Source organism: Pleurodeles waltl, chromosome 3_1 (assembly GCF_031143425.1).
Source record: "Pleurodeles waltl isolate 20211129_DDA chromosome 3_1, aPleWal1.hap1.20221129, whole genome shotgun sequence".
Taxonomy (NCBI): domain Eukaryota; kingdom Metazoa; phylum Chordata; class Amphibia; order Caudata; family Salamandridae; genus Pleurodeles; species Pleurodeles waltl.
This window is the reverse complement of record NC_090440.1, coordinates 1,300,557,908-1,300,576,469: the sequence shown is the minus strand read 5'-3', so window position 1 is coordinate 1,300,576,469 and position 18,562 is coordinate 1,300,557,908. Positions and strand designations below refer to the sequence as shown.

General features: G+C 43.4%; 1 protein-coding gene across 2 annotated transcripts in view; it reads left to right on the top strand.

The window, feature by feature from the left end:
* ITGB5 (integrin subunit beta 5) overlaps positions 1-18,562 on the top strand; it is a 626,222-nt gene that overhangs the window by 454,458 nt on the left and 153,202 nt on the right. For both annotated transcript variants that reach the window (XM_069224638.1, XM_069224637.1), the window contains exon 10: positions 3,511-3,940. In XM_069224638.1, coding sequence (XP_069080739.1) covers positions 3,511-3,940 — 430 coding nt within the window. The remainder of the gene's footprint in view (positions 1-3,510; positions 3,941-18,562) is intronic.

Here is an 18,562-nt window from a genome sequence, read left to right as displayed (position 1 = left end):
ACTCTATGCTACTGATTTCTACTGCACTGCACTCTACTCTACTCTGCACCACACTGCTACTCTACACCACTCTATGCAACTGCAATCTCTGACACTTGATTCTACACCAACACACTCTATTCCACTCAACTCAACTCCACTGCCCTCTGCATATTTTTACTCTACGCTTCTCTGCACCTCTCTGCTCTATACCACTGCACTCTGCACCACTCTACTCTGCACCACTCTACTCTGCACCACTCTACTCTGCACCACTCTACTCTGCACCACTCCACTCTGTGCCACTCCAGTCTGCGCCACTCCAGTCTGCGCCACTCCATGACACCACTTTGCGCCACTGCACTCTACTGTGCACCACTCTAATCTACGCCACTGCATTTTACGATGTTGCATTGTATGCCGCTGAATTCAATGCCACTGTACTCTGCCACTACACTCTGCAACACTCCACACCAATGCACTCTACACCAGTCCACTCTACTCTGTGCCACTCCAGTGTATGCCATGCTGCACAACTCCACACTATGCCACTTCAATACACAACACTCTTTGCCACTCCCCTCTACAACAGTCTACTCCACTCCACCATTCCACTCTGTGACACTCCAGGCCACTCTTCTTTACGCCACTAACTTTTAGCCATGCTGAACTGCAGCCATGCTGGTATACAAGATGGATAAAATACATTAGCAAAGCCAATAGCTCTTGCATAGGTGAGACCTATTGGCTTCTGTCAATGCTTGTTATGTTCTGGTGGTCCTGCTTTGCTGTTGTTTTACCAGATATTACCACAAACATTGCCTGTGGGAACCACAAAATGCACGTAGTCTCATACGGTGGAATCACTCCTATACAGCTTGCCTTTAGGAGTTTAAAACTATCCCGATTTTCAAAATACGGACCACTTTTTTAGCTTTCTGATTTGCTAATGTGCCTACTGTTTTGTTGCCTGGGACTATTTTCTGTCACACCCCGACCTGCGTGTGCAGTAAGAAACGAATTTCCCACGTTACTAAAGCCATAATGTAAAGTCAATTGTACAGTGGATTGACCACATTAGTACTTGTGACAAATAGCTAAGGCTGTCTCTAGCAAATAATAAAAGACTTCACTATTGATTATTCTTTGCTTTTCTGGCTCATTTATCCTTCCCCCTTACCACTGAAGAGGTTCCTACTGAGACCAACAAGTTACACTTCCTCAGACCTGGGGGGCTGTTGCCATCCAGATAACATACAGGCCATCTGTCAATAATGAAAAACGTTAACATTTCCAATCCTTTTGTTTACTAAGAATCTCTTTTTTAAAATACAGATGGTATTCTTCAACTTTATGTTTTTTTTTACTGTCTCTCTCCCAAGATATTATTAATGCCCATGCAGTCGAACAGGAAAATGCATTTGCCTTTCTTTCTGCTGAAAACCTCTTGGTTGTCCCCTAGTAATGGTATGTTTCACCAGCTGAAAGGTCCCCAGAGTAAGGGCATTTTGGGCACTGGATGTGGAGGTTCACAAAAGGGTGGAAAGAAGGCTGAAGTGAAGCACAAACGCCAGTTCTTCATTTGTTGCTGTTTTCCCTGTTAGAAAGCCTGGGAGCAGAGCACCGTTCTTCTCGGGTGGTAAATGTCACTTTAGGAGCACAGTACTATTGCAATTATCTCAGTGGTTGTTTTACATGTATCTTATTTAGAAGGACGCTGAAACCAAAACTCCCTAAATACAGCCTTTCCTTCCACAAAAACCAGAAAGGAAAGGAAAAGAAATACACAAATTGACTCCAAACCTCATCGTAAGTGTGGGTTAAGTCTCATTCCCGAGCTGTAGCTGATCTAACTTCGATGGGCTGAACTGCAGTAATTAACATCCCATTTAGTGGTTGCTCAGCCGTAGCATGTGACGTCATACAGGGCCAACCACAATTATAGCGGCCGGTGTCCGCTCGCTGTCGGTCTGATTCACAAAAAAGCTTTGAGGTCCAAAATTGGGGCCAGAGTTGCCAAACTCTGATGACAAATTTAGGATCGGTTAATTTTCCAACCCGAAAACCCTTTCCCGGTTGCGGAAATCTACTAACGAAATGTATTTTTCCTGAAATAAGAAGTGAATAAGAGGTCGAAATAAGGGTGTTTCTAAGGGAGATGAAAAGATGGATACAATGAAAACTTTGTGGGTGTTTACAAACATTGCCGATGGCTTTACATTTATAATTTTAAAGCCTAGGATCATTTAAAAAAATGCCAGAGCAAGTGAGCAAATCGGGTCTGAAAGTACCTTAAATATCCTTATGTAGTACAGAGGCGAAGGGAAGGCGTTTCTCCATAAATATGTTTTCTCCACACGTACATCTATGGATTTTCCTCACTGCAGACAATGCCTATGAATAAGTGTACACTGTACAGCAGTAGGAGTTTGCTTGGAAATCTTTGGTTTGTATAGATTACTGAATTGAACTTCCTGGGAACTGGTGAATCCCAGTGCACGGTGAAGTACATTCATGTTGTGAACAGAAACCTGGAGGGCTTGATTCACAAAGATTGTACAGTGAGTTGCTGCATCTATTTCTTCTAGTAATCCTTGCTTACTACTGAATCCCAGAGTTATGTCGGAAGTTTAGCAAGAATAAGTCACAGTAGAATCCTTGTGAAACCACTCCACATTGAGTAGATTTCCGCATTTTTTTGTTAGAAAGGCCCTTTGTTTATCGGAAGTCTTATATTGAAGGCCCTGAATAGGCTCGAGATTGCCTAGATATTGCATGCATTATTTTGGCTCACCATGCTCAAGATGGAACATGTTGACCCACCATGCATTTTATTGTAGTTGCCCTTTAGTAGTACCTGAGGCTCCTGATGAGCCCTAGAGTAGCACGCTATTTCATTGATTGTGATTGGTTGAATGTGAGTGGGTTTATCTTGTGGCCGATGTGGGACTTGTCTTGGTGTCTTTCTTGGTGAGCATAGGGGTGCTCTTATCTCGTGTTTGTCTCCATGCTGCACTCAAGCATGAGATGGATAAGAGAGCTGTGCGTTGTGTTGTTCACGTGTTAAAGTGTGATGCAACATGTATTTTTAGAGAGGAGACAATGGCCTACTGTGCCAGAGAGTATCTGACATTTAATATCTCTATTTGTGTAAAATGTACCCTCTCGTCAGCAGTATTGAATTATGGAGAGTATCTCATAGGTGAGAAAGCTGCAGGATCTGTACTCTTGTAAAGTACTTTTAGAGGATCACTGGTCGTGGCCATTTAATTCAGTGACAGACACAACTGCCCATTTATCTTCAGAATGAATGCACTATAAACTGGGTCTGACATTTCAACGTGGCAGGATGGGGAATTGTGTTAGGGATGGTATGAAACTTTCTGGTACTGTCATTTTATGTGTGTAATTTCCTGCAAGCTAGCTGTAGTACCGAAGTTCTTGGTGGGGTTTTATTGGTAAATAACTGTACACTCGCCGCCATTGCCGGGATCTTACTTTACACTGACATGTTGCTATCCCCATATATAGGTATCTTTTGACGTTTCTGTTGAAGCTCGTAACTGCCCTCCTGAGGACACCACACATACTTTCACCATTAAACCTGTTGGATTCCGGGACACACTGGAGGTGATGGTCTCCTATAACTGTAGCTGCGGATGTACCAAAGGGGTTGAGTTGGACAGCATGAAATGCAGCGGCAATGGGACATACCAATGTGGTCTGTGTGGATGCAACGTTGGTCACCTGGGAGCAAAGTGTGAGTGTCGCGAGGGAGACAATGGCAACATGTACCAGAATCTGTGCAGGGAAGCTGAAGGAAAAACCATCTGCAGCGGCCGTGGCGAGTGCAGCTGCAACCAGTGCCTCTGCTTCGAGAGTGAGTTTGGAAAAATCTATGGAACATTTTGCGAGTGTGATGACTTTTCCTGTGCAAGATACAAAGGTGTCCTGTGTTCAGGTGAGTTGAATGATTGCTCAATTTCCCATACAGCCAGCTCTGTTTTTCTTTAAAGGTTGGACTAGCTAGATGACTGTAATTATAACGTGTTTAGAACTTGAGCTTTTTATGGTGTAGCCCACAGTGTACATCAGTATGGTATCCCTGAAAAATGTTTTTCCTCGTACGAACGCTTCAGAATGTACTGTGGTATCACTATCTGCTACCTCGTGTGAGTATGAAGTTCTAAATGAAGAATTACATTACCTTTCTGACTTTTTAAATGTTTGTATTTAGGTTTCATACACACAAAACTGGCAACCCATTGATATGGGTGGAGTTTGCATGGGGACCAAATGTGGTGGTCTAAATGTAAAGATAGTCTGACCAACTGCAGGCGGGGAATAGGCGTAGCTGGTGGAAGAGAGGTACACTCAAGGATTATTTTCAGTGTTCTTTTGGTTGGCTACAAAGGGTTATAGTATAGATGGAAGAGGTAAGAAGGCTCTGGGGTTTCCCCCACAAATTCTTAAAAGGGATTGAAGGAACATGCTCATTGGCAACTCTTTATTGCCTTGTTACGTTACTCATTATATATTTTGCCTGATATTGCAGCTCACATGCGTTTTTAACATTTTAAATACAGACAACACTAGTGGCACTGTGAAAACAATTGTATATGGAGAGGAAAGAGAGATAAGTGTTCCAAATGAATTAATGAAGGATATGTACACTTAAACCAAATGCTATGTGTTTGTATTGGCCATCAAGTTTCCATGGCTTCCAGGGATGCTAGACACATATTGACATACATATTTACATTTCCACGTATTCTGCATTGTATACAGCCTAGTGAAGAGCCATGATCTTGCTCTCTTTGTAAACATATTGATGTGATTGGATTTAAAAGGTAAATACATCAAATTTACCAATCTCCGGTCTCAACATCATGATAGGCTCTCCCAGGGTGGGGCATTTTTAAGGAGTGGTACGGCGTACAATAATAACCTCAGTATCAAAATCTGTGTGCCAACGGGTGTGTGCACACAATGAAAATAATGGTTCTTTGCTATACCTTGTGTAAAGTCCAGAACTAGTCTAGAACATCTTTCTAGGGACATTGCGCCTGATCACCTAATAATGCCAGGTCACAAGAAATGAACATTACCTTCCCATTCATACATATTTTCTTTTAAAACATTCATCAGCTGCCTTTTAAACTCAGTGGCTTCTGAATATTTAGTGTGGCACTTTTTCTATGTCCTTGTTTTAGCTCTCCTAAAATGCCTTCTTTCTAATGCATTTCAGTAGAGGCATGACGCCTGGGGTGCAGTGACTTGATATTATTAAAAGCAAAAACCTTTTAAGATGGGAATACTCCTCACCTATGACCTGGATTGTAGAATCTGTGATAGAATCTGGACAATAAAGAGTGCAGTGATGAGAACTTCCCCTCTTGGATAAGATAAGCCCTGACCTGTAGTACCTTCCACCCCTCACAGGGGTTAGACAGAAAGCACAGGGCCCCAGTACAAGTGCCCCAGAATCCCTGTTATGGGCAGTTAGAGTGGCTGCTGCACCCTGGTTTACAGGCTCTTGCGATATACCATGTTGCAACCCTCTACTCCCATGTACCTGGGAGTGAATATGCAGTAAAGACAACAACGGGTCCTTCAGAGTCATTCAATGTAAAACTTCAACATTTCAAAGGGATTCATGAAAGTTTTCCGAAATTAAACCACAATTGTTCGAAAGGTAGTGGCAGTCCGCAGTCAACAACTGCAATGATATTCTTAAGTATTTGTGGAAAATATTTCATAAAGTAAACGCATAGGTGGCCTCCAGCACTCGCCACAATATGAATAACCAGGGGGTTAACCATCCTCTTGGCTCTGCAAGGATGATAATGGAGAAATATTAAGCCTGCTGTTGTGCAGTAACCAGCACAGGAAGCACTTGTCTGCAACCTTGTTGTTTCTAAGGAGCGGGTGACACATGCGCACATTCTTGAAACAATAAAAAGCCTGTGCATGCTGCTGCCTATTTTTCCCTTCAATGCAAGGTCTACTATGGCAATGTGTGCTTGATGTCCACCCCCCAAAAAATATTTTTGCTTTTCACCAATGGTTTTTTTTGTTTTGTTGAGGGCCCATCGATTCCCTCAACTGAAATGTTTCACATACACAATGGCAAAAGTAAAGAGGCATTGAAACTTCACGCATATTGGCATTGCTAAAGCTTTAGCTATATTTCTTGCAGATTGAGTCTTACAGGCAAAGGCTTCAGGCATAGACGTCATTCGGGGTCGCCACCTGCGACACCTGACCTACCCTTTGCGACCCCTGGCCTCAGTGCCAGGAGCACTGTGGCAGCTCGTTCTTGTGGCTGTCGGCTGGGGCTCCGTTCTCTTTTCTCTCGTGTTTTTTTTTTTTTATTTCACTTATAGTGAATAATGTTTCATTATTCACTGTTAGTGTAATAAAATATGGAGCACAACCAGCTGGAATATAGCCTTCACTGGCAGATGAGGTAAGTAAAACAATGTGCTTTTAAATGTATGTTGTGTGCTTGCTTGCAGGTGAGTGCGTGTTTGCGTGAGAGAGAGAATGTGTGTATGTGTAAGAATGCATGTGTGTGAAACTGAAGGTCAATGGGCCTATGATGTCTCTTCTCCTACCACTAGCATTTTGGTGAATTGACGTCCATGGCTACAAAACCTTCCTAGATTTATGGTTCCAAGGGAACGGCAGTGGAAGTATATAATAGGCATGTGACTTATCATTCAATAGAAGAGCAGGACAAATATGAGAAGGTTTTGATAAGCTGATTTTTATTAACCCTTTCACCTTTTGACTTTTTTCCAAAACCAATTTTGGAAAACGTACGAGGTAGTCTAAACATTTAAAGCAAAGTTTGGTCCAGATATGTGAAGAAGGTCCATAGTAGTAGTCCATCAAACTAGCTTACACGTATACAAAAACTGCTCTGGCAATTGTGCATTAACTACTTTTGTTTGCAGTTCGTCTATATATTAGCCATGCCCCTCTCACTGCATTTGAGGATTCTCCTATTTGCAGATGACTTCTGTTGATCAGTCCCTTTAATGGTTACCAAAACTGTCTCAAAGTATTATTAACAGCATGATTATTCAGTTAGAAATATTTTTCTCACACTACGGCCTATTACAATCATTTTATTTCTTCATATGTAAATGCACTTTTCCTGATTTTGTTTTTCATTGGAAATCATTGGCAAAAGAAGTGATTGCTAAAAATTACAATAGATATTAGGAAAACAATGCATGCAGCAGTTAACTGAGGGAGACTTAGATTGAAGGTAATTGGGCATTTTAGTGAAAAGCCTTAATTGTAAACTTGATAAAGCAATTATATTACAGATACTGTTGCATCATATTCACAGGTTGACGGATGATGATCCACGGTGTCCATTTGAAAAGTATGTCTTTGGGTTTTCATTTGTTGATGCCTTTCTCTTTTAAGTAAGATGCTGTAAATCTTGAAATACGGGCCTTTTTGCTAATTTATAGCGCACTAATCCAGGAGTCATTTCAATGGTATACAGCATTAACACAAGCATACAGCACTGACACCCTTCATTGGATACCAATTTCATGGTATTTATCCAGATTTCAGTATGCAAAAAATACAGTGCTGAAGCTATTCTCATATAGAGCCAATAATGTTCATCAGAGGCCTTTTGTATGCATAATACAAACAACTTTCGGGTCTCCAACTTGAAGCTAGGGCTACCCATAAAAGTGGAGCCCATTTTTTAAAAATATTTCTGGTGCTAGTATGGTTGTTACTGCATTAGTCCCTGTTAGAAATGGGATCCCTAGTTGGCAGTGGTTTGCACTCTGTCCAAGTAGAGATCCTCACTCTAGTCAGGGTAAGGGAGTCATACAGCTAAGATAACCCCCGCTCACCCACTCAGTAGATTGTCACAAGCAGCCTGGCTTATCTCAGGGCAATGGTTAAAGTATTTGTACACACACACACAGTAATACAGTGATAACACCACAAAAGTACTCCACACCAGTTTAGAAAAATAGCCAATATTTATCTGTTAAACAAGACCAAAACAACAAAAATCCAATACACACAAGTAAAGATACACATTTTTAAAGATTGAATCTTAGTACAGCGCTAAGAAACACAATTGCTCTAACGGGGGCTATCACAGTGTGTTGAGGGAGTTGTTCCCAGCAGTCCGACGCCATTCACAAAGGCATGTTGGCTGGCCATGGAGTCACATGGACCCGGGGTACAGTACCTTGGTGAATGAGGAAACAAAGTGGAGGAGTCGGGGAGGTGAGGTGTCGCTGGAGCGGCATTGGTTTCTTACTGCTAGGCAGGGAAAGTGTGGCGTTGGTTCATTATTGTTGCAGGTGAAGTGAAGCGGCATCGGTGGCAAGGCAAGTCCGTGCTCTCAGCAAAAGAACCCAGGTGTTGGCAGATGAAGAGTTTGATGTCCTTGAGCCTTCTTAACAGGAGCAAATCTCAGTCCAAGCCCTTGGAGAACCTTTGGAAGTAGAATGTAAAAAACAAAGTCCAGTCCTTTCACTCCCAGGACAGAAGCAGCAGGCCAGCACAGCAAAGCAACAGGCAGAGTGGCAGTCTGTTTTACAGTCCATCGATCAGAGATTTGTGGAGCGTGGCTAATCACCTATAGGGTCTTAAGGCACTGTTTGTATACGTACTGCTCAGTGGAAAGAGACAGGTCTTGAGCTCCTCCCTGAACTGCTTCAGTGATGCGGTCTGCCTTAGCTTGAAAGATAGCGTGTTCCATGTCCAGACTGCTAGGTAGGAGAAGGATCTTCCTCCTGCTGTGCTTGTGTGGATCTTGGGGGCAGCTGCAAGGGCAAGCTGGTAAGAACAGAGCTGTTGGCTGGGGACATAGAAGGCGAGGTGGTGGTTGAGGCATGCCAGTCCTATGTTGTGCAGTGCCTTGTAGATGTGGATAGGAGTGTGTATGTGATGCACTTGTTGACTGAGAGCCAGTGTAGGTACAGCATCCAGCTCTTCTTCGTGACTGAATTTCTTCAGTCCAGAAGGATTCTAACTTTGTGGGGTCAAAGGTCCAGTACTTATACCCATTTCTGCCTTTGAAATAAGAAAACTTCAAATAGAAGTCTTTGTAGTGCACAAGACCTTGCCTTTCCCTGCCCCGGCCCCAGACATACTCCAGGGAGTTGGAGACTGGTTTGTGTGAGGACAGGCACAGCCCTATTCAGCTACAAGTGTCAGCTTCTCCCACCACTCTAGCCCAGGAAGACTCATCAGGATATGCAGGGCACTCCTCAGCTCCTTTTGTGTGACTGTCTAGGGTGAATTCACAAACAACCCAACTGTCATCCTGACCCAGACATGTATTCCACAGCCAGGCAGAGGCACAGAATGGTTAAGCACCAAAAATGCGCACTTTATGAAAGTGGCATTTTCAAACTTACAATTTAAAAACTAACTTCATCAAAAGATGTATTTTTAAATTGTGAGTTCAGAGACCCCAAACTTAATTTCTCTATCTGCTCCCAGTGGGGAATTACACTTGAAAGGTATTTCAAGGCATATTACCCTATGGGAGAGATAATCCTTGCAATAGTGAAAACTAAATTTAACAGTATTTTACCATCAGGACATATAAACCACACCAGTACACATCCTACTTTTTCAATACACTGCAACCTGCCCAAGGGGCTTCCTAGTGCCTACCTTTGGGGTGACCGACATATAGGAAAAAGGGAAGGGTTGGGTCTGGCAAATGGATACACTTGCCAGCTCGAAATGGTAGTTTAAAACTGCACACCCAGGCATTGCAGTGGTAGTCTGAGACAGGTTTACAGGGCTACTCATGTCAGTGGCACAATCCGTGCTGCAGGCCTCCTAGTAGCATTTGATTTACAAGCCCTGGGCACACCTGGTGCACTATAGTAGGGACTTACTAGTAAATCGGATATGCCAATCGTGGATAAACCAATTACCAATACAATTTAGACAGAGAGGATATGCACTTTAGCACTGGTTAGCAGTGGGAAAGTGTCCAGGGTCCCAAAGTCAACAAAAACAGGTCAGAAAAATAGAAGGAAGAAGGCATAAAGTTTGGGCATAACCCTGCAAGAGGGGCCAGGTCCAACAGTCCCTTTTTCTATCTGGTGCTACATGTCATCATGACATGGGACAAGTGTCAGTTTAAGAGGGCCCTACCCCCCCTTGAGATTTTGAAATTGTTGTAGCATATGCACATTCCTGGATGTTTTATCTCAGCCACTTCATGACAACTGTTGGAAAGACATTATGCAAGTGCCGCCATCCTGCTGCTGTACTGAAGGAAGTAGGTAATATCCCTGTTAGCATACAAAAGTATTTTATAGTCCTCCAGAACACAATTTATTAATAAGAAAATACACAATTGTACACCTCTGAGAATACAAACTTACTTTTGCTCCTTGCCCTATACAAGACCTGGTTCCTAATGTAAATAGGGAAGAATGATTTGTGCTAGCTGAGCTGCAGTATTCTACCATTGTTGCAGCTCAAACAGGAAAGGTGTGGACATACTTCCACATAATACTTTGGTCTTGATCCTCACATTTATGTTCAGTAAGACCTAGTTATTGTGTATCCTCTCTGAAAAAGGTAAGAAAGTACCCTAAAATAGACTGAGGGTAGCCTTAGCTACAATATCTATTGAAATAGGATATCAGATATTGGTGACTGGTTAAGGAATACCACTACATTGAAAGCACCATTTTCATTAATAAGGAATACAAGTAGAAAAGCAATATTGGGACAAAGGCATAAGTGAAAACATAATGGAATGGAGTCCACTATTTGCCAACTGCACACCCTAGAAAATCTGTGCCCAGATTTCTGGTAAAGAATTGTGCAGTTGGTGCTGCGTGGCCATATGTGATTTAATAGTATGTAATTCAGTCACTACAGTGGTTGCCAACTGTTTTGTAGTGAGAGCTACTTCTGCTCAAGGAAATTTGTCTGAGCTACTAACAAATTTTATCACTGTAAAATAGTGACCACTTATGTTAATTTTACAATATAGGCACACTAAGTAGGGTTAACAGTAGTGATCACCCAAGCTTATTAGGTGAGGTTACCAGTAGAAATAGCAGGAAAAAGCTTGTTAATATTAAATGCCTCCACCTGACTTACGAAATAATGGTGAAAGCATCCATTGTGCTGTGGCACAAAGGACATAGCCACAAAAATAGGTCTCCCCAATCCAACTTAAATCATTGAACTATAATTTTTAAATGTGTTTGGTATTATTTCAGCCTTGTCAACCTTGTATCTTTATCAGCATGTCCATTTCTGAAAATACACATAATTTTCTATCAAATGCCACTTTAGATTTTGGGCAAACAAACTCAGTTTTCCAGGAGGAAAACCTTTTCTGTGAAAACATAATAATTTTTGCCTTCAAAATATCAGTGTTCATGTTTAGGAAATACACATTCCCCAAACATCAACTTGTCTTTTTCATCAACAACTCACATGTGCAAATGCCTCACATGGACGGATTCAGCTTCAAATGCCCAGGTAGGCCATGTATGCTCACAATAACAGACGTGAAGCTTATAATATTCAAATATTGCCCATCATTTTACCAAGGCAACATTGTGCCAAGGCTGGACACATTACCAGCCAGCATACCCACCACATATCGGTCATGGCCATTATTATGCAAAGGACACTCACAATTCTAAGAGGGATGTCTAAAAGTAAACCATTCGTTCTATTAATCTTAATATGTCATGATAAAAGCCAGAGTGCCACAACTAGTTGAAGAATGCCCAAAAAAGTTAAGGGTGACCATTATCCATTGAACGGACATAATTGTGCCAGAGATGAACCCCCTTATGATGAATGACAGCATATACTTTTAGTGGTCCTTGGCATCCGGCATAGCTTCCAGGGATAAACACTGCTTTTTAGGTAGGGGCACAATGCAGCATGCACACAGATACACATAAATGTGAACAGACACACACACATACACACACACACAGATGAATGTATATGAGGCACTCTCTGCCTCAGCTCTGGATCCATACTCTTCTCCTCAGCTCATGAGCTAGTCGTGCACTCTACCAGTATTTTTTAACTCTGCTCCTGAATTGCCACACTTCAGTGAGTCAACACTGGTTACTGATCTGGCTACTTCTAACACTTTTCTTTCATGGCCCGTTGTTCCCACATATGGTGTGAGTGATGAAGGCCTACGACAAGGGAAGGTTCCTTGTAACTTATCTAGACTGAGAGTGGAAACAGATGGTCTAGGTTTGAGTGTTCTAAGTCCCTGTCAGTGGTTTGGCCGGCTGATACTTTAAGGGCCTTGAGATGAGCAGTGCTTCTCCTCTGAGAGCTACTTTGAGGGCCCTGTTGAGCTACCAGCTCCCGAGCTACTCGTTTTAGACCCCTGAGTTAGGGGTTTTATCAGATGCTGATCTCTGATGCAAGTCTACGAACTGTTCCAAAAGTCGTCTTTGGACTACCAATAACGATGCAATTTCATACTAATGGCCAGTTGTGCAGTATATGAATGCTAAGTAAGAACAATAACAATTTTTAGACTCCATGAGTCCAAATCTGATGGGAAAAGTGCACTTATTACCAACAAGCTTAATGATGCACTAACTAGATCTGTGAGCTTAATAGATTTTAACAATTATTCGAAAACAGTTATCTCAATGGGCACCACTAGAGACAATTCTACTAGTAGACAGCAGTAGTTATTTGTTCATGGCAGCAAAGAATTGGGGAGGTTTTTTTTTAAGCCCCCAATAATCATTTGTTGCTCTTCTGATCAGCCGCTTTCGCTAGAGAAGCTGTAGAGAGTTAAGCAACAGCTCTCAGCAGGTCTCAACCAAACTTGGGGAGTTGGTGTATGTGAGCCCAAGAGAAGTGCAGCCAGGTTAGTTGGTGGACAGTTACACCTGCCATAACTGATGCACTGTAAACGAGGGCAGGGTTGGTGGAAGAAAGGTCAAACAGTCTAGAGAATATGATACTCCATCCCAGAGTAATTGTGTTTTGTGTGTAACTTACGGTTCCATTCATAGCAGATGCGACACGTCTCTTTATCACGTCCAGGGCTATAACTTGATTAAAATCAGATTGACTAACAATAACATTTGCTATATGAAACACTACAAAATCGCAACACATATGGTACCTTGTTGTTGATAGTTATTTAAACCACACGTAATATAACCTTAAATTGTTTCTGTATTATGTCCTGTGAGGGTGTAACATTGTCCTTTTGCTTACACAAATATCAACCATGCTATGTTTATGATGCAATACCACCAGCATGGTTCAGCATACCTGCAGTTCAAAGCTCTGTGTGCAGGACTGGCTTAAGGGAGGTGTGACTGTTGCCTCCGAAGTAAGAGGCAGTCTGTATTCTGAACTATGTTCTGGGGTACAAGCACCAGCTCCAGAGTTCCATGTGTGCCCAGCAATTCTCAGGCGATAATAAAAATATCAAGATAACTCTGCTGATTAATGTACCTGCCGGAGAGAGATCAGAGTTTTGTCTTGTGGCAGTTTTGATTCATCATAGAGTAGAGCAGAGCACATGTAACATACAGATCCCAGAATTGTATTTTATGTAGGAGCTCCAAGGTTACTGTTTTTTTTCATGGAGACCCTTTTTGACTTGCAGTCTGCGGGTTATAATCCAAAAGCTATGAACTAGCTCCAAAGAGTTGCTTGTAAACTGCAAGGCATAGATGACATTATGTTCTCCCCACTCCCATTAGTCTAAAGATGCTAAAAAGAGTTTGTTTGGATAGAAATTAAGTCTTATTAGTAAAGCCAACTCCAACCACTGTTGCGTTTTTCCTGGTTGTGCTTCTCCAGACCGAGCGCTCTTACAATATACTGCCTACCAGTGTGGATGACCTGTAACTCATACACCTTGTAGTCTTCATTGTTTTATGTAACATTTCCGGTAATATTTCCTGTACACTGAATTACACACACATGATTTATTGTCTCTGTACAACCTCTTTGTGAGATGTGAAGGGCTCCGACACCCTACAATGGTATGAGTGGTACTGTAAAATTAAATGCATGTGAGAGGGGCTAAGGAGAGATGAGGGGCACAGTAGGAGGGTATTAGTGAGAGAATCTATGGAGAAGGAGATAATTGGGGGCGCCAACAAAAATTGTTGCAGCGGGCACTACCAGAGCTAGAGCCGGTCCTGTATGTGTATACATATTCAGCAAAGTGCAGGGCAAATTTGGAAAAGTTGAATCGGTTGACAGAGAGCTAAGGCATTGCAGTATCATTCAGACTAGTGGTGTAGAAGCAGAATGTATTGTTTTGAGCGGGGAAATGTTGTCAGGCTTGGTTAATATGAGAGGTTCAGTGTATTTCATATAGTAACGTTCATCTGTTTGGAAACACTGCAACAGTGGCTTAGCAAGGGTGCCAAGCAAGCGTGCAGAGAAGGCCCTCTGCTCTGTGACTAGGTAGTAGGGGACACCCTTAATTGGTTATTAGCGCCTATCACACCCATGTGTGTCAGCGCCTCTGTACTTGCTTCACCGAGGATAGCTACGCATTTGTATTACCTATTCTTGCAATACTTTCATACAGTCTACAAACCGTATGTGAATCAGTTTCACAAGATGGCGGGCACACTCATGCGAGTGTTTCTAGGGAAGGTCAAGCAATAGGGCCAATCTTGGCACAAAAGTGAAATGAATAAAAATACCCTCTATATGATGAATCATTTATGCAGCGTTGCTATGGCAAGAGTCTCTGCCACGCTCCAAATCTTTCTCTGTTTCAACAAACTAAAACATTGTGGTTTTAAAGCATTTTTGTACAGACTAAACTGCTTTTCAGTCGCCTTGATACACTGGCACTTTTTTTTATAAAGTAGGATGTCTTTATTGGGTTCTAGCAGTGAGGTGTCAAGGTCTTACAGAATACCCTCTGCTTTCTTGGCTGACGGAGGACTCGGAGATTATTACAGAACAACCCTCTTAAAGCTTCTTACATGAGTTTGTAAGAGAGAGTTAATTTAACTTTCCTGTTGTGTTGTGTAATTCTTTGTTAATCTCCACCTCCTTCTGATCGCTTTTGTCAGGTCTGTCACATACAGGTGTTTCAGTCTACATTGCTTCATAATTAAAATACATCAGTCATTCCCCCAGCTGACAAGTTTTTTTTCTTCTTTTTGTCTGCTGGGACACGCAAAACAAAAACCAAGGTATTTTTAGTGAGTTTAGGCCTTTTGGTGGCACAAAAAGCAGTTATTCTTTGCATAGCTTTGCTGTGCAAGGTTTCCTAGCTACATTTACAAGGTTAATGACGAGATTAAAGGTGAGATTTCCATATTGTACCTCTACAGCGGTGGCCTGCAGGTAATAAATATGGTGGGGCGTGATGGCGTCAACTCACCATATCACTGTACACTGCGCGAGCTTGAGGGCAAAATAAAATGTCAATGATTATGCCATTTTATTTGTTTGCCTGCTGCGCTTGCAGCAGGCGGGGCGACACTCCTCCGCTCCTTAAGAGGAACCACCCCTGTACCTCTCTCTGAAGAACTCGATGTTCTTGGACTGAAGAAGGGCAACAATACTTCTGTAATATTAAGGTCCTGATTACGATCTTGGCAGAGAGAACACTCTATCACAAATGTGATGGATATTCCTTCCACTATATTACGATCTCCATAGGCCATTATGATATCAATCAATCAATCAGGAATTTGTAAAGCGCACTACTCACCCGTGAGGGTCTCAAGGCGCTGGGGGGGGGGGGAGAAGGAGAGGAGGAGGTGCTGCTACTGCTCTAACATCCAGGTCTTGAGAAGTTTCCTGAAGGTAAGGAGGTCTTTGGTCTGGCGCAGGTGGGTGGGAAGAGTGTTCCATGTTTTGGCGGCGAGGTGCAAGAATAATCTACCGCCGGTTGTAGTTCTGCAGATGCGTGAGACAGTTGCGAGGGCGAGGTCGGCGGAGCGGAGATGCCGGGTCGGGGTGTAGAAGGAGAGCCGTCTGTTGAGGTATACTGGTCCGGTCTTGTGCAGTGCTTTGTGAACGTGGGTGAGGAGTTTGAAGGTGATTCTCTTGTTGACTGGGTGCCAGAACAGGTTTCTCAGGTGGTCTGTGATGTGGCAGGGGATGTCCAGGATGAGGTGCGTGGAAGCTTTCTGGATGCATTGCAGCCTCTTCTGGAGTTTGGCCGTGGTTCCTTCGTAGAAGGCGTTGCTGTAGTCAAGTTTGCTGCTTACGAGGGCTTGGGTGACTATTGTTCTGGTTTCGGTGGGTATCCATTTGCAGATATTTCGGAGCATGCAGAGGGTGTTACGCAGGAGGAGGAGATGGAGTTGACTAACCGGGTCATGGGTAATGAGGAGTCCAAGATGAATCCTAGGTTGCGTGCGTGGTCAATGGAAGCCGGAGCGGCTCCGAGAGTGACAGGCCACCAGGAGTCCATGCGGAGGGGGTGGAGCCAAAGATGAGGACTTTCGTCTTGGCGGAATCGAGTTTGAGGCAGCTGCTCTTCATCCATTCGGAGATGGCCTTCATTCCTTCGTGGAGGTAGGTCTTGGCGGAGTCCTTGGTGAGGGAGAGGACCAGCGGGGTGTCGTTGGCGTATGAGAAAATGTTGAGATTGCGGTATAGGGCAATGTTAGCGAGCGGGCCATGTAGACGTTGAAGAGGGTCAGGCTGAGGGACGAACCCTGTGGTACGCTGCAGATGATTTCGGTGGCCTCCAAACAGAGTGGGGAGAGGCGGACCCTCTGGGTTCTGCCAGTGATATAGGAGGTGACCTAGTCCAGAGCCCTGTCGCGGATTCTTGTATTGCTGAGGCATGAGGGTAGGTTGTGGTGGCAGACGGTGTTGAACGCTGCTGAGAAGTCCAGGAGGATGAGGGCCTCGGTTTTGCCATTGTCCAGTATGGTTCTGATGTTGTCGGTGGCAGCGATGAGGGCGGTTTTGGTTCTGTGGTTGCTGTGGAATTTGGATTGGGAAGGGTCCAGGGTGCAGTTCTCCTCAAGGAAGCGGGTTAGGTGTCTGTTGACAGCCTTCTCGATTACTTTTGCCGGGAAGGGGAGCAGGGAGATAGGCCAGAAGTTCTTGAGGTCCTTTTGGTCCGCCTTGGGTTTTTTGAGGAGGGCGTTGATCTTGGTGTGTTTCCAGCTCTCCGGGAAGGTGGCGGACTGGAAGGAGCTGTTAATGATCTTCTGTAGTTGGGGTGCGATGACGGAGCTTGCTTTGTTGAGGATGTGGTGAGGGCAGGGGTCAGATGGATCAGATGGAGAGCCGGAGTGGATGGTGTTCATGATTTCTATGGTGTCATTGATGGGGTTCCAGGAGACCAGGAGGTTGGTCGGAGGTGAATCTGTGGTGTTGGTGGTTGTAGGGGGGGTCTGGGTGCTGAAGCTGTCTTGGATGTCTGCAATCTTGCAGTGGAAGTAGGAGGCTAGGGAGTCGCAGTGGTCTTTGGATGGCGGGATGTCGTTGGAGCTGGGGTTGGGGAGTTCCTTCACAACATTGAAGAGCTCCTTGTGGCTGTGTGTGTTGTTGATTCGGTCTTTGAAGGCGGTTCTCTTGGCGGCTTGGATGAGTTGGTGGTGTCTGCGGATGGATCGTAATAAGGTGGATGGGATAGCTGTCATGTTTGTGACAGAGTAACCCCGTTCGCTAAGATCATAATCAGGCCCTAAGTCATTTACCCAACGAAGATTGCATGGCTTTTGTCACAGAAAAAGAATTAGCAAAAGCAACAGAAAGTCGTACATTTATGACAATATGTTTCCTCCTTGAGATTCAAACTTAACACATGATTACATGGGTAGACATCCCTCTAATGCAGTGTGTCTGTAGAGTTTAGAACAGTGGTTCTCAACCTTTTGACTTCTGTGGACCCCCACTTTATCATTACTGGAACACGGGGACCCCCACTGAATCATAATTCGAATTTAGGGACCCCTCACTGAGTCATTACTGAAAGCTGGGGACCTAATGTGTTAATATTATTTAATTTTGTAAGTAGCTGCGGACCCCCTAAGGAGGCTTCACGGACCCCCAGGAGTCCCCAGACCACTGGTTGGGAACCACTGGTTGACAATTCTACTTGGATATAAAGAAATCTAAGGCCAGAGACCAAATGGTCTCAAACTACATTGTCAGAGTAAAGTCTTTTGTTTCTTTTTGTCTAGGCACTCGTTGTCCTACTAAGACATTCGGGCAAAGAACTGAATTCATGAACCTATGCAGAGCCGCCACTCAACTAGCCAAGATAAATGACTTTCTCTTGCATATCTTCACCTTAGCACCCCTTCCTAGTCTCCTATTCATTGTGGACCCTGTGATTGCATATTTCATAGCCCACGTGTTACATTTCTATTATAGGTATAAGTAGCCAAAATTCTAATGTCTCAATCCACTGGGCCATTGTCGTTATTAATGTTAAAAAATCTCAGGTTTTGCTTTAGTACTTGTTACATGTTTTTCTGTATTTGGAGCACAAAATAAGGCAGTTCATTATGTACAGCACAATGCTTCAATACTTGTTCAATTAATAGCTTGTGGCGGTTGTGAAAATTCCCATGGTGCATGTCCATGTGTGTTTTATGTATGT